At 34.8% G+C, this 17,200-nt stretch overlaps 2 protein-coding genes and 1 pseudogene across 5 annotated transcripts; all 3 read right to left on the bottom strand.

The window, feature by feature from the left end:
• Positions 1-1,647: 1,647 nt before the first annotated feature.
• Positions 1,648-7,291, bottom strand: LOC114184806 (disease resistance RPP13-like protein 4). 3 transcript variants are annotated; one of them, XM_028072112.2, is made up of 3 exons: positions 7,168-7,291; positions 6,999-7,073; positions 1,648-3,488 (listed from the first exon to the last, which is right to left on the bottom strand). In XM_028072112.2, the coding sequence occupies exon 3, from the start codon at positions 3,482-3,484 to the stop codon at positions 1,760-1,762; it is 1,725 nt and encodes a 574-aa protein (XP_027927913.1). In that variant the 5' UTR covers positions 3,485-3,488; positions 6,999-7,073; positions 7,168-7,291; the 3' UTR covers positions 1,648-1,759. The 3 variants fall into 3 exon arrangements, with proteins under 3 accessions (XP_027927913.1, XP_027927912.1, XP_085529215.1); XM_028072111.2 differs by having other exon boundaries at positions 7,160-7,276; XM_085673089.1 differs by having other exon boundaries at positions 6,999-7,076; positions 7,168-7,261.
• LOC146886013 (uncharacterized) lies at positions 3,499-6,989 on the bottom strand. Its single transcript, XM_085673090.1, has one exon. It carries the CDS (start codon positions 6,032-6,034, stop codon positions 4,517-4,519), a length of 1,518 nt encoding a protein of 505 aa, XP_085529216.1. The 5' UTR covers positions 6,035-6,989; the 3' UTR covers positions 3,499-4,516.
• Positions 7,292-10,044: 2,753 nt separating the features above from the next.
• Positions 10,045-12,603, bottom strand: LOC114184393 (disease resistance RPP13-like protein 4; annotated as a pseudogene). The gene is made up of 3 exons (XR_014994988.1): positions 12,511-12,603; positions 12,279-12,369; positions 10,045-11,906 (listed from the first exon to the last, which is right to left on the bottom strand). The product of XR_014994988.1 is annotated as a disease resistance RPP13-like protein 4 (transcript).
• Between the last annotated feature and the right edge of the window lie 4,597 nt (positions 12,604-17,200).

The raw sequence follows: 17,200 nt of genomic DNA, 5'->3' as shown, positions 1-17,200 counted from the left end.
GCAAATGAAACATATCAGAGATGAGTCAATTCCTTAGAGGTATGCATGAAGAAAGGTGATAGATAATAATTTTTTAAGTTTTTGAAGCCTTTTTGTTTGGTAAAAGATTTGGTATGTTGACTGGGAAAGTGAGTTGCAGAAAGGTGAATGGAAGAAGGAAGGAAAATGAAGGAATGGTCAAATAAATCCACAGACAGAAACAGTGACACTCTAATGCAATGATCTTCTGATAATAAATGCAGTCAAACAATTCAACGTAAAGATATATATAGTGCTGTCAAAAGTATGTTTTTACTATCTATGTTGAATACTTTTCTTTTCAATTTCTAAGATATGATCCTTTATTGTGAATCCTTAGGACTATTTACTACAAATTCTTTGAGCACTTGTGTGTGAAGATGGACAAGATAACTATATTTAATATAATAAATCTAAAAATTATACGTAATTATATATTATATATAGTTAGAGTTTTTCTTTTCAGATATAAATCTATTTTATTTAAATTAAACAAATAATCACTTTCAAATTTTTTTTACACAAATACATTCTTTTACGATTTGTAAATTCGGAAAGTCAAATTTTGACATTTAAACAACATTCTTCCACAAACGAGTAATTTACACTACTAAAAAAATTCATATTTTCGGTCAATTTGATTTTGAATTTTTTTTTTAGAAAATATTTATAAATTTTATTATAAATTTTGTTATGAAAAAAAGTTTGTAGGAAATTGCTGTCAATTTTTTTATAAAATATTTTATATAAAACATTTTTCGTAACAAATTTTGTAAGAAATATTTACGAATTTTATAATTTTATAGGAAATAATTATCTAGAAAGAAATTATCTGTTAATTAAAATTCTTAGAAAAAATAGCAGAAAAAAATCTTTTCTTACAAATTTTTTTAACAAATTTGCAAGAAAATTCCTATGTAATATGAAAATTTTTAGTAGTGTTATAGGTATTTTGATAAAGATGATCACTATTGAATTTTATCCGGTAAATGCTACAGTTATCATGTGTCTAGGTGGGAGTTGTGGATCAATTATTTTGCAACAATTTTTTTTAGAAGTAAATATTCCTTCCATACATCTTATTGACGTCTTCTAATACACTATAAATGTTTTAGTTGGAGTTTCCCTTAAGACATAGTAGTGGTGAAACTGTTGTGCAAAAGTTCAAAATAGGTCACCAACCAATTAATAAGTCAGTGGCCACCAATTATTCCTTCCAGAGTTATCATATATAATATAGATTTTATCGATGAAGGTGGCTTAGGTGGATAAAAGAATGTGCAAAATAACAACAATGTCATACATGAATTAAAAAATAATCAAAATTTATTAATTATGTAAAAAAAAAAAACTGAAAAATGAAGTCGTCATATATGAAGACGACTTCACCTTTTTCCCGTTCTTATAGAGGACGACATTGCTTTTTTGAGAAAAAAAATACAGAAACAGACTGGATGAAGGACGACTTCACCTATAATAACTTGATCTTATTTGACAAAAAAGAATTTAATTGAGTCATGTTTACAAATTATGCTTCAAATAGACCTCAAATACAAATTTGCCTATTTTAACAAAGGAGACAATCTAGAAGGCGTTATTATTCAAAGTACTTAATAGGGAGATACAAGATTTAGTAACACAGACAAATCATATTTATTGTTTCAACATAGTGTAAATAACATAATATTATTCAGAGAACGAATTAAACAATATGCACAACATTTTACAGCATGAAGTCCTATTAATCTGCCCATTGATGTTGAAGGTATGAAATGTTTGAGACTTGTTTAACTTCTACATATCTCAGGTCAGGAAAGTATGCTTTCAAATCGTCTATGTCCACGTTCAACTGCTTAAGGTACTTCAGACGCAGTGATCCCATTCTCCATTCAAGATCTTCTTTCATACTTTCCAGTTTTCCTCCCGTTATCTTTATGTCTAACAATGTGAAATAATGTGCATAACTGTGTTTCAACATAAAACATTCTTTAAAAGACTTTCCAGGAAAACATTCAAGATGCAACTTTCTCAAACCATATGGCAAAAGACCATGAATGTTAGCACACTTTGGGTCAGACACGCTCCAAGATATTTTTAGATGCTTCAGTGCCAAAAAATCTTTCAAATTTTCAAACTCCCCATCCCTCATCTCGGCCTCACTTCCTATATGTATGCTGAGTCGCCTTAATTTTCTCAGGTTTACAAGATCTGATATTCTGCAAGGAGTCTTTTCAGGAGTGCTTATTAGAAATCCCTTCAGTACTTCCAGATTACTCAGATTCTCAATCCCCTTTGGCATGCCCTCTAGAAGCCAACACTCAGACATAATAAGGTGTGTCAGACTTTTCATTGATGAAATATCATCAGGTAGTCTTTCCAAATTATGGCATGCTTTCACATCAAGAATTAGTAGATTCTCAAGTTCAGTAATGGAGGATGGAAGCTCGAATATTCTTGAAATCCCACGGAGACTCACATATTTCAACTTCTTTAGATATCTCAACTCTTTCAAGAATTCTTGACTCCCAACTTCGATGTGATGCAAAGCTGAATCTTGCCAACGCCCAAGTTGAAACACCACTAAATTCTTCAATTCAGAGACCCATTGCGGTCTAAAATTTAGGTAATTTGAACCAATATTAAAAACAGTAGGTATGGTACGGTCAATGTAATACCGACCACCTAGTGTAACTCTTTTTTGGTCAAGCTCTAACCCTTCCATTCTAAGTAGCCTAAGAAGGGATATCGAAAAATAAGTTCCATGATGCTCCACATATTGTTTTGATACATGTCCTTCTATCAGATCACGAACACCGGGAAGAATTTGAAATTTATTAACAACGGGACTCTTCCAATTACCATACCGTACAATCACATTAAATTTCAAAAGATCATCAATCACATCCTCACCCATTTCCTCTGCTGTTTTCTTCTTATTATTTGTAATCAAACCCTCTCCAATCCACAAATTAATTGCATTTCTTTTCTTTATCACAGCGTTCTCAGGAAAAATGAAGAGAGATAACAAGCAATTTCTTGATGGAAGGCTTAGTTGGTCATAATCTTCCTTAGTGCAAATATCTTGATGGGGCTGCACCAAGTCTTTTGATGAGTGAAATATTTTGTCATCCTCCTCCTTAGATGAGTCATCAAAAACAAGCGTTGGGAGCAAGTTGTGAGCAGAATCTCTGATTCTCTGGCAAATGCCATTCATGTCTTGATCCAGCTTCCTGCAATCTAACTTACGAAGATGGTCATATACCTCTGCTAATGTGTCAAGAAGTTCTTCTTCCTTCTTCTTCACTCTCACAAACACATCCTTTATCTTATTCAGATCCAACCTCAACTTCTCCAACTTCCCATCAAATGATTCATCTCTTCCCCTTTCATGGAATTTCCTCCTTGCTGTCGTCAACTGCTTCATCAACACAGCTACTGCTTTCATCTTGTTTGTTCGAATCGACATTTTACTGCAAACAAACAAATACATACAATGTTGGAAAAAACTCACACATACTAAAAAAAATATGCAATGTAACTCAATGTGGTGTTTTTCATTGATGGAGAATGCGCTATTATATAGCCAATTACAAACCAAATAATAACAAACCAAACTAAATCTTTATCTAATCTTATCTGATACCCCATATTATCAAATTAAATCTTATATACTTTAACTAACTAAAATAACAACTAACTTAAATCTAATTAACCAAATATAAAATACCCTATCACTTTGCTAAATAAAAACAACTCTATAATCTAAAATATAATCTAAATATTATCTAACAAAATTAAAGATTATCTAACTAAATTAAAGATTATCCAACAAAACTCCCCCGTAATCTTAAATTCTTTTTTTTTCTCTCATCCCGAACAATCTTCTATCTCCATAGCCGACTTGCTTTTCTCTTTGACCGACTTGATCTTCTCTTTATCCGACTTGATCTTTTCTTTGACCGACTTCATCTTAACCTTGGTTGACTTACCCTTTGTTGGGTTCTTTGTGATCTTTGTGGCCGACTTGCCATTAATCGGGATCCTTTGAATAGGCCGAGCTCTCTTTAAGAGATCGGAAAATTTCCACGCCTTCTTCACACCAAACTTATCATCCATTCCAACTCGCCACTTCTCATCTTACACCTCCAGTACAACTCTCAGATCCTTCTCGACACCCAACTGCTCTTGCAAACTTAACACTTCTTGTTCGTCTTCTTCAAGATCCGAGTTGTCCACACTCCACGAGTTATCCGAGCTATCTGCACGTCTTGACCACCTCTCCATGCTACTGGACTAATTTATGACATTCAACCTTCTTGCCGACTTCTCCACTTGTTTGTGCTCATCCCTCGAGCTACATCCCATCATCAACAACACTGATTCTTCTTTAACTTCTTCGGCAAGATTGGTTGTCTCTTCAATTTTTGATCGCACTACTTTAATTTTCTTACTTGTCTCTTTCTCCACCATGTCGTTTTGAACAGATCCAATGTTGCCTTCACTGTCCACATGTTTCAAACACCTTTTCTGCAGGACTCAACTCCAATTTGTACATCAGGTTTTTCTCCTTTTCTACCCGGGCTGCTAGTCGACCGTGCTTGTCCTTCAAGTACAGCACCTGGTTCTTTATCATAATCGAGTTTCCTTTCTCCACTATCTGACCTATGCTCAAAATATTACTCTTCAACTCAGGAACATAGTAGACATCCCTGATTTCTCCAACCTGTCCATCCTTCTGCATGTGCCGGATTGTTCCACGCCCTTTTATCACCATCTTGGAATCATCTCCACATGACACTAATCCGACCTCCACCTGGGTGAGTTCGCTGAAGAAACTCTCATCTCCACACATGTGATTGCTCGCTCCAGTGTCTAGATACCAAACTGAGTTTAAACAACCTGGACTAAGCTCGTCACCTAATCTCCTTTCCTTCACATGGCTTGAACTCCACTCAGCTTCCAATTTACCGCTCTTGAGTTCGACATCTGAGTTTTGCATCATCATTAAAATCCCTATCTCTTCCTCGTCGTCTTCCTCTGTGAGAAGATTTTTCTCTTTTTTTTCCGATTGACAATATTTTGCTATATGACCGATCTTGCCACAGTTGTAGCAACATGCTGATTTGCATTCTCTTGCGTAATGGCCGTACTTGCCACACCTAAAGCATTCCACTTCTGACTTAGACCAATCTCCTTGGCCCCTTTCTTGACCACGACCATGCCAATTCTGCTGCCTAGTCTGATCTGTGCTCTCTTCAACATCATCTCGATCACATCCACCTCGACCTTGTCTACCTCGACCTTGGCCACCTCGTCCTCTGCCTCCAGGACCTCGGCTCTGAGTATTCCGAGTTTCATCCAAATCAAGTTGCGCCTTTAGTGCTTGATCACGCGGTTCATGCTTCTTCCTTCTCCTTTGTTCATGGGCCTCCAATGACCCGGCAAGTTCTTCCACATAGAAAACTGATAGGTCCTTCGACTCCTCGATGGCACATACAATGCTCTCAAAATCATCTGTCAATGATCTCAAGATTTTCTCCACAACCCGGCTTGCTGGCATTGGTTCTCCATTCTTGCTGAGTTGGTTAGCCACCTTCTCTACCCGAGTTATGTACTCGGTTACCTGCTCTTTATCTTCCATCTTCAGCCCTTCAAACTCTCCTCTAAGAGCTTGAAGTCGGACTTGTCTGACCCGGTCGTTCCCTTTATATGCAACCTCCAGAATATCCCATGCTTCCTTTGAAGATGCAACATTTGCAATCTTCTTGAAGCCTAACTCGTCCACAGCATTGTACAAAAAATACAAAGCCGACTTGTCTTTCACTCGCGTCTTCTTCAACGCAGTAATCTGCGCCACTGTCTGATTTGCGTCCTCCGCGAGTTCTTCGTATCCGCTCTCCACTATATCCCAAATGTCTTGGGATCCCAGAAGGGTCTTTATCTGTAGACACCAATTATCATAATTGGTTTTCTTCGTCAATTGCGGCACCGTCATACCGTTCACAATTTTTGCCATCTCTCCTCTTTTTTTTTTCTTCCAAAGCACTCAAGCGCACACTTATTTTTCACTCTCTCTCTCTCTCTCTCTCTCTTTTCACTCGGTACTCAGAGCATAAAGCTCTGATACCACTTTGTTGGAAAAAACTCACACATACTAAAAGAATGTGCAATGTAACTCAATGTGGTGTTTTTCATTGATGGAGAATGCGCTATTATATAGCCAATTACAAACCAAATAATATCAAACCAAACTAAATCTTTATCTAATCTTATCTAATACCCCATATTATCAAACTAAATCTTATATACTCTAACTAACTAAAATAACAACTAACTTAAATCTAATTAACCAAATATAAAATACCCCATCACTTTGCTAAATAAAAACAACTCTATAATTTAAAATATAATCTAAATATTATATAACAAAATTAAAGATTATCTAACTAAATTAAAGATTATCCAACATACAATGTCACCTAATTTTCTGTACTACGTCATTTTTTGTGTGTGTGTATGTATACAGTCACACCTACCTTTGTAGGCAAAACAGAAAAGAAAAGAAGAAATAGAAAACAATAATTGCAATTGCAAATATGTTATGAAGAAGGGGAAAAGTTTAGTTATTTAGTTAGCTAAATAACATCAAGCTCATAAAGACTATTATCAAGGATGAATAATCAGTCATTACTAAATATAATACATAGCTTGCTGATTATTGTAAAAACATAATATAAATATAAGCTCTATGCATAAATTCGAATGAAACAAAATGTAAATAAAAATTCAAATCAAACTTTATCAACATATATGAAACATCATAAATCGTAGGCTCAAGATTATTTAGAAAGTTTGAACTCCAAAGATCTGTCAATAGATGATATATGGAATTCCATTAACAAATGATATAGCGATCTTTAGGATTATCATATGAAACTTTATTATTTCTAATTAATTTCAATAACAAAATGGAGTTGAACCTTTAAAATAATTGAGTTCAAGGAAGGGATGTACGAATATCTGCGGTGAAGATAACCTCGTCCAACACTTTTTTTCTGCTATAAAAAAAAAATCTGGCTTTAGAAATATAAACACACACACCTATATGTTATGAAAAGAAACAAAAGAAAAGTTGAGGTACATTTTTACCAAACACCAAGAGGAATTTGAAGAGACTGATCAAATTTTGGCATAGAATTTTGGGGAAAACATCTACAAAGTATTGCGGAAGAGGTAATCCTCTTGTGGTTAAAACAAGCTTGGATAGTTAAAGATAGTTTTGAAGGAAAGTATAGTTGATATGTATGAGGAAAGCTAAATGATGGCATCGTTTTAAAATAAGATTTGAAGGAAGGAATTGCACCTCAAAAGTTTCACTTCATTCTTTTTGTACGTTCCACTTTAATCATCCCAAAAGCAAAGTTGGATTCTTCGTGCTTCGTTTTTTTCCTTGAAAGAGAGAATACATAATATTTGTTAATTATCTTTACAAGCATTTCATAAGTGACTCTTGTTGATGATACTCTTGAGCACTGATTTCTCTATTTACCTATATCACAACTCGTTGTTTTTTACATATTGAATTTGTTAATAACATTATCATCATCATTTCTACATTCGTCTTTCTTATTTGAATGTTTTTTATACAAATAGTGTAGTTTTTCACATAAATTATGATCGAGAAAAGGTATAATCTTAAAAAATTACAAATTTTAGGTAACTCTTGCTATTTTGAATGATTTATTTGTATTTTAATGTTTTGGAAGTACTCTTTTTTGTAGATCTAGACTTATTCATACAAATTAGAATCTAGGTACCTAACGCAGTGTGATTCCTCTACTTAAAGCTGTCAAAATGGGTTGGGACTCATGAGTCAACCAGATTTATCACAGGTTTAGACTGGATTGGGTTGAAACTTTTTTATAAATTTTAATACGGGTTTATTTTTGACTTGGTTCACCTAGAATCCGGGGTGAGCCGGGTTGGTGAGCCAACCCGCAAATAAAAGATTATACAAGTATTTTTGGTTAAGTTGGACTTTGCATTTGAGTCATGTTAGGTGTTTTTTTAGCCAACACAGATAATTTATATTTTTGTGATTTTGGTTTGTGTTTGGATTGTACTAAAGTTCATTTAGATTTTATTTAGAATTATAATTTAGTTTTGACTAAATAAATAAATAAATAAATTGTATTTTTTAATTACGTGAGTCCGTGAACCAACCCATTTTACCCACTAACCCACACTGGATTGACTCGAGTTCAAATTTCTTTAACTCGTTAATAAATGAACCGAGTTGGTTTGCCTCATTAAGTGATCAACTCGTTGTGGGTCGAGTCAGACCAGGCTGGGTTACCCGTTTTGACTACTCTACCTCTACTCTTAGTTGAATGAATCTTTGTCTTACTATGCAAGATTTTCCCTATCCAGACCATAAGGAAGTCTCTACCCATAAGAACATGGTGATTTGATTATACCACAATTTGATCCAAATCAGTTAAATAGAATAGAGAAAATAAATAAAAACCATTGATTAAAACAAAATAGAAATAAGCATTTAAGGAAGTAATCAATACAGAGAAATCAAGTTCAAACTACATCCCACAAAAAGAAATCAGTCACTCATATTGAAAAGCAAGCAAAGCACAAAGAGTTGTTGATCTCTCCCCGTACACACCAATCTCTATCATCTTCTAAAAAGTTTGATGATTAACGTGACAGGTAAGGAATCATACTTTCTTGTTATGGGTACAGTAGTAGACACCATTCTTATTCGATCTGTTGTCATCATGATAAAAATTGAAACAAAAATCATAAATTCAACATCAAATGTATGTCATAATAAGCAAAACTACCTAATTTATTTTTCAATTATTTAATTTTCTGGCTAATTTTCCATTTTTCTTTTAATAATGATGGAAAAGAATTACTTAATTATTTTAACTTAATAATTGAATTTTAATATTGTGTACCAAACTTGACTAGTTACCATTATGTTTCATCTAATTTTTTTTATTATAATTATTTAACTTGTTTTTTTAATTAATTTAAATTTATTATGTTATCTGATTTCATTTTCCTCTAAAATGAAATATATAAAATATTATACGATGTACAAAATGAAGATCATATTCTACTTATATTATTATGTTTAAAATATTTTCTTACCATAATTTTCTTTTTATTTTTTATAATATAATACATAAATATGAACTCTCTTTCTCTATAAAATACAATAAAAATTGTATCTAACTTAATCCATAGATACAATATCCTTTTATTATAACTTACTGTACAATAAAATTAAGTTTATTTATAACATTATATATGAAATAAAAAAGTGAAACATAAGTATCAAAATTATTTTTATGAAATAAAGTAATATCTTTGAAATCCACGTTTTCATAAATATATTTCTGAATAATTTAAGACAAAATTAAAATAATTTTCTTGTAATTAATATATTTTCATGTGTATTAATTGTGTATAAAAATATTTAAATTTAATTTAATTTTTAAAATTAGTGTCCGAAAATAATTTCAAACAGATAATTATATATTTTTTATTGTTCAGTAACAATTATTGAAGATTCTGTTTTAAAAAAAGTAAATTTTAGACAACATATATTAAAATTAAATCTATATCGTAAATATATTACAATTTATTTATAACAATTGGAAAAATTGTTGTACTTTTAGTACTATTTTAATGAATATAACAAAAGTAAATAAATACCCTTAAAGTAAATCTTAAAAATATGCTTACATTTATTAAAAGGAATACTTTAAAATATAAAGAAACATGTAATATTTTTTTAATTAATATAAATCGGTTTGTAATAATAAATTAGATTCAAATTTCCAAAGGTGTTGTTTGTTTTTGTTTGTTAATAGTTGTTTAAATAACTTCGATATCTATTTGTTCAGTACCATCTTATTATTTATGTGAGCAGGAGAAGTATGTTATTTTAACAAAGGAGACGATGTAGAAGGCATTATTCAAAGCACTTAATAGGGAGATAAAAAGTTTAGTAACACACAGACAAATCATATTTATTGTTTCCTTATTTTTCAACTTTTGGTCACTCTAGATATACAACATAGTGTAAATAACATAATATTATTCAGAGAACAAATTAAACAATATGCACAACATTTTACAACATTTTACAGCATGAAGTCCTATTCATCTGTCCATTGATGTTGAAGGTATGAAATGTTTGAGACTTGTTTAACTTCTACATATCTCAGCTTAGGAAACAATGCTTTCAAATCGTTTATGTCCACGTTCAATTGCTTAAGGTACTTCAGACGCAGTGATTCCATACTCCACCATATGGAAAATCTACTTTCATACTTTCCAGTTTTCCTCCCGTTATCTTTAGCTCCATCGATATGAACACGAACCTAGGAAGGAGTGGCATAAAACATTCTTCCAAAGACTTTCCAGGAAAACATTCAAGATGCAACTTTCTCAAACTTGATGGTAAAACGACATTAATTTTATCATACTTTGGGTCAGACACGCTCCAAGATATTTTAAGATGTTTCAGTGCAAAAAAAAATCTCAAACTTTCAAACTCCCCATCCCTAATCATGGCCTCACTTCCTATACGTATGCTGAGTCGCCTTAGTTTTCTCAAATTTACCAGATCTGATATTTCGCAAGGAGTCTTTTCAGAAGTACTTATTAGAAATCCCTTCAGTACTTCCAGATTACTCAGCTTCTCAATCCCCTTTGGCATGCCCTCCAGTAAGCAACAATCAGACATAATAAGGTGTGTCAGACTTTTCATTGATGAAATATCATCAGGTAGTCTTTCCAAATTATGGCATGCTTTCACATCAAGAATCAGTAGCTTCTCAAGTTCTGCAATGGAGGATGGAACCTCGAATATTCTCGACATCCCACGCAGACTCAGATACTTCAACTCTTTCAGATATCTCAGATCTTTCAAGAATTCTTGACTCCCAACTTCAATGTGATGCAAAGCTGAATCTTGCCAATGCCCAAGTTGAAGCACCTCTAAATTCCTCAATTCAGTGGCCCATTGCGGTCTAAAATTCAGATAACTTGCACCTATATTAAAAATATTACGTAAAGTATGATCTTTTGCATCAACTCCACCTATTGTAACGTTTTTTCTTTCTAGCAGTAACGGCGATGGCGATGATCTGATATTTTATAAATCTCTATTTAAATACAACTGACGACGAACGCCAGGAAGAATTCGAAATCTATTGACAAAGGGATCCTTTCCATTGCCACAGCGTACAATCACACCACATTTCAAAAGATCATCGATCACATCCTCGACCTCTTCCTCTGCTGTATCGTTATATGTATTTTCACTGAAACCCTCCCCAATCCACAAATTAATTGCATTTCTTTTCCTTATCACAGCGTTCTCAGGGAAAATTAGGAGAGACAAAAAATAAAATCTTGATAGATGGTGTAACCGGTAATAATCTTCCAGAGTCCAATTATTCTGATGATGGGGTTGCACCAACTCTTCCGATGAGTGAGATATTTTTCCACCCTTGTGATCCTCGTCCTTAAACGAGTCATCAAAAACAAGCGTTGGTAGCAACATGAGAGCATAATCTCTGATTCTATTACAAATTCCATCCATGTCTTCATGCAGCTTCCTGCGGTTTAACCTGCGAAGATGGTCATACACCTCTGCTAATGTGTCAAGCAGTTTTTCTTCATTCTTCTTCACTTCCACGAACACATCCTTTATCTTGTTCAGAACCGACCGCAACTTCTCCAACTCCCCATCAAATGATTCATCTCTTCCCCTTTCATCAAATTTCCTCCTTGCTGTCGTCAACTGCTTCATCAACACAGCTACGGCTTTCATTTTGTTTGTTCGAATTGACATTTTACTGCAAAAAAACAAGTACACAACGTCACCCAATTAATTTTTCACACTTCAAATATTCTTTTTTGCGTCTGTATCTATACACTCACTCCTACCTTTAGAAACAATGTTGTGTAAATTATAATCGCAAACACAAGAAACAAAGAAAGAAATAGAAAATAATAATCGCAATACCAAATATGTTGTGCAAATTATGATAGACACTTTCAACAAAAAAAAATGAAAAAGTGTGCATAAGGAGAAAACTTGATGGCAGATGATAGATACATCATCCATGAACCAACTAAATTTTTCATTCGTCAATTAGAAAAAGTTTGTAGTTATTTAGTAAGATATATAAGATCAAGCTTATAATAATAACAAAATGGAATTGAACCTTTGAAATAAAATAGACCAAATAGAAGCTAGATGTAGGAATTTGTTCAGTCCACCAGATAACCTCTCGTCCAACTCTTTTCTCTTAGACCCTGCTACTCACAAAAAAAATCGAAGTTAGTCACGCGATTGAAAAATGGAAGTTAACAAATTATAAATAATGAATCTCAGAAAAGAAACACAGTCGCATGTATACATATTATGAAAAGTAGCAAAAGAGAACTCTAAGGTACATTTCAACAAACACCAGGAGGAATTTCAAGAGAAGGAAAACGTCAACAAAATATTGTGGAAGATAATTCTCTGGTGGTTAAGATGCTTTAAACAATTAAAATACCTCAAATATAGTTTTGAAGGAAAGTATACTTGACGTCGGGGAAGCTAAATAATGGCATCAATTTCCATTTTATAATAAGATTTGAAGGAACGAATTGCACCACAAAAGTTTCACGTCATTCTTTGAGTATCTTCCACTTAAATGATCTCAAAAACAAAGTTTGATTCTTCATGCTTTGCTCATTTCCTTCAAAGGGGGAATTATAAATTTGTTTTGCTTTAAATACAAGAATTTCATTAGTGACTCCTGAAGATACCTTCTACTAACACAATGTTAAAAGAATTTTAAGGGAGCAACAATTAAAACCATATTTCACTCTCTTGAGTTACATCATGACTTTCTATTTTTGTCCATGAAGACAAAATTATTACAGTTATCAATTGCAAACTTAACATATGATAGGAATCCAAGTGTGAGTATAAGTCCCACATTGATCAGAAATGAAAAAGTAGAGCACTATATAAAAATAAAAACCCATAAACCCATTGTGTTAAGGTTTTGGGTTCAGACGAGTTCAGTATGGACCTAATATCGAAAGTCTTCCTGACAGTGTGGGTTAGGTAACGTGTGTCCATCTTACTTGGTTTAAGTGTGAGTCTAAATTCCACATTTATCATAAATGAGAAAATAGAGCATTATATAAAAATAAAAACCAATAAACTTTAAAGATTTTATAAATAACTGCGCCATGATTGTGTCATCTTTATGATTATTATATGCATCCAATGTTATCGGTTAACTGTTATCGAATTTTTGGTAGCCATTCACCCTCGCAATAGTAGTTTGTAATAAATGAATTTATTAACTTTTTTCTTATGTTAATTTCTGAATTAAATATTATTTATTACCTATTTTCTTTTTATCACTTACCGTAAGATTCTATTATGTTTCCACCTTGAAAGCACAAAAATCAAGAACTGTATTATTTAAATTTTAGAAATCACATGTCAGGATTAATTTTGATAGTTGTGAACTTTTTATAAAATACAAAATTTATCTTCTTTTGTTTTCTGCCTTCTTGAAACTTAGACAAAAAGTAGAATAAATCTACCTAATAAAACATCACAAAATTATAATATTAAAAAAGCAATCATATAAATAGGAAACATAAGAAAATTTACTGTTACAATCATTTATAAAAGTACTTAAAAAAAAACTTAGGCATACCACCATGTCATAACCAACACATAAACTTAAAGTTTAACACTATGCAAAAGGTTGTTCCTAGAGCAGGGAATTACAAAAAGGATTCTAGGACCATAAAACTGCTCCTAAGAGCCATGAATGATAGGATAAACTAAACTGCACCGCTGCTACCACCAGATTTACCTTTAGCATTTTTCCCATCTGCTCCCACCAATAAGGTGATCATCGCAAAAGAGAATACAAAATAAGAACAAACACAGATGAAAGGGTAAGCTAGTGAAAAATGATTTTTAACATATTATAGCAAGCAGATATGTAAAACAGTTCTGAAACATGCAATAGAGTAGGCACAAGGTCATGTTATAGCATACAAGCAAAACACTATGACTCAATTATCCAGATACATATAATAAGATCGGATTCACTAGACGCTTGCACTTGTGGTGGCCTCTACTGCTCTGCAGAGCCATTGCCAATGGTTTCACCCTACCACACACAAGGCTAGCCTTCAAGCATCTAAGGCCATTATCCTGCCAAAGACCAGGGTCTCCCGCTACTCTCACCACTTGGATCAGTTTGCTCTACGTGAGACTAACTGATCCTTTAGAGTTTCGGAATGCGATCCTTACTTGAATCTTTATCTTAATTATATACACTACACACCACCATGAGATCTCCCCATGAGACCCATGGGATTACGCCTATCTCACACAAATTTCATGTTTCTCATACCATAACCACCACTTTCATTTCAAACATCCAATCCCCATGCCAACACACCACCACTTCAAGCATACCAATTCTAGTTCATACAACTCATATAACTCATGCATTGTCAAGATAAATAGCCACTCACAACGTAAACATGGAAATAAAGTGCAACCTGCACTGTTCTCGCTTAGGCTAGGAGCCTTCACCTAAACGACAACAATTGTCTCGCTTAAACTAGGCATTCTTGCCTGAGCGAGGCCTGTAATAGTGGCACTCTGCGAGCCCTCACTTAGGCGAGACTAGCTCGCTTGGGCGAGATCACCACTCGCCCAAAACTAAAGTCCCTCGCCTGGACGAGGATGCGAGTAGAAAGAACAACTGGTTTCCTCGAGGGCTTGTTTGGGCGAGCCACTCTCGCCTGGGCAGGCCATTCTCGCTTGAGCGAGACGATGCCTCGCTCAAAACCAGAGTTGGTCGCCTGAGCGAGAAGCTCAAACAGAATCAGGACGAGTTTCAGGTACTCTCGCTTAGGCGAGACGAGCTCGCTTGGGCAAGAATGACAGTACTCGTCACTGTTACACACATGCAGCAGAAACCTAACTCAAAATATATACAAGAATACAAGCAAGCCAGTTTCATACGATCCAAAATATCATTCAAGCATCCAAAAATATTCAACAGGCCAAAAACATGGAAGAAATGACTTTAAATCGTTAAAACCTAGCTTCCTTTACTTGGATTGAGGGTAAATAAAGCAAACAGATCCGAAACTAAGGAGCACCATAGCTCCCAGAACTGAAGTAGTGCTGAAACATGGAAAACAAGGACAAAACGAGGGCAGGAGGTTAAACCAACCAAACTAACGTACCCCAAATAGTGTAAAGGGAAAAAATGCCCAGAAATCTTAAGAATCGACTTACTTGGGGTTGGGATGGACTTAGCTGGCCCTTAAATGAGAGGATCTTTCTGTGCCCTAGCAAAGCTCTTGTTTCAGTAGAGAGAGAAGAGAGAGCTTTCAGGTGTAACATCTCGTCCGGATATTACAAATTTAAATAATAAAATAAAGAAATAAATAACAACCTCATTTAAGAAAAACATCATTTTCCAAAATCGCGGAAATTTAAATCTTTTATTATGTCAAATATTAAACCAAAATCCATAAGTATAAATAAAATTGTAATTATCCAAAAATCCAGAATATTCATAATTACAATTTATTTGAAAGCATAAAAACTTCATAAAAGTTCTGATAAAATCTCCTCCCAATACTAGCCCACGCTCTAAGCCTATGCCTCACCAGAACCACCTGCAATATCATCTGCTCACGTGTACCGCGCACACGATTATCGCCAAACACAAGCAAATAGGGTGAGCTAATATAATAAACACACATATATCAATCATATACATATAACAAAACACATCAAACGAAAACTCTTCTTTCATTCCACATGGCCACAACCATGCTTGATATCGATTCGCATCAAAGGAACCTCATTCCTTTCCTTCCACATGGCCACCACCATGTTAGCTGTGTTCTACATCTTCTAGAGAATACCTCGAGATGTCTTGCTGCCACACCTATTGGCCACAACCGCTAGAGCACGTGCGGGAAACCATGCTACGGATCACACACCGTAACGTCAAGTGGAGTTCCCAAATACGAACATAGTCCATAACGTCCCAGGACTACTAAACTCGTCAGCTAATCACTGAGGAGGGCATCCATCTGGACCCATCCGTAGTGGCCACAACCAGCACACTCACACCGGCAACACTCGCCAACCCGAGCCACAACTCAAGAGTTCCTCGTGTTCATCCGCTATCCTGAGCCACAACTCAAGGGAAGTCATTCCGGGCCACAACCCATAGAATGCCACATGCTTAACCCCTATCCCGAGCCACAACTCAAGGGATACGTTCCGAGCCACAACTCAAGGAACACCAGCAAGCCCACCATTGAGATATCTTAGAACTCTTGTAGACCACGTATCCCAATACCAACACATCCAAGCTGACCCAACATTAACACTTGTCTTGAACACACAATAACATTATATATCGCTTAGACTAAAAGCCTTTGTCGAAACAGCCCAGCCTATCTCGCTTAAGCTAGGCCCACTCGCCTGAGCGAGTCCATGCTACAATAGCAACCCACAAGTCTCGCTTGAACGAGCTCCTTCTCGCTTGAACGAGCTCCTTCTCGCTTGGGCGAGACCCTCATTCGCTCAGGACTAATGTGCCTCGTCTAGGCGACGAGTTCAACAATACAATGAAGCCTCCCTCGAAATCTCGTTTAGGCGAGGGACTCTCGCTTGAGTGAGATACCCCTTCGCCCAAAAGTAAAATATGCGCCTAAGCGAGAGGCCCCAAAACACAACCTCTAACATACACGAATTCTCGCCTGAGCGAGACACACTCGCCTAAGCGAGATGACCTGTCGCCCAGGACCAGTTTCCCTCGCCTGAGCGAGATGCTCGAACCGCAACATGATTTGAGTCTCTGTTAGTCTCGCCTGCACTGTGACTCAACAGACACCAACAATAGCATGCACAATTTGCATACACATTCATACCAATCAATTTGAAATATTGTACTAAATGTTTGAGGTTAATATTAACACATTATATACCCCAAAAACCCAAGTTTTCACATTAACAACATACTCAGTGCAAAGATTCAATATACACATTTTATTGATTAAATTTCCATCATATGACAATGCAACC

Source organism: Vigna unguiculata, chromosome 5, assembly GCF_037176805.1.
Source record: "Vigna unguiculata cultivar grain cowpea cultivar isolate G323 ecotype 2 chromosome 5, ASM3717680v1, whole genome shotgun sequence".
Taxonomy (NCBI): domain Eukaryota; kingdom Viridiplantae; phylum Streptophyta; class Magnoliopsida; order Fabales; family Fabaceae; genus Vigna; species Vigna unguiculata.
The sequence above is the reverse complement of the archived record's forward strand: the minus strand, read 5'-3'. Positions and strand labels throughout refer to the sequence as shown.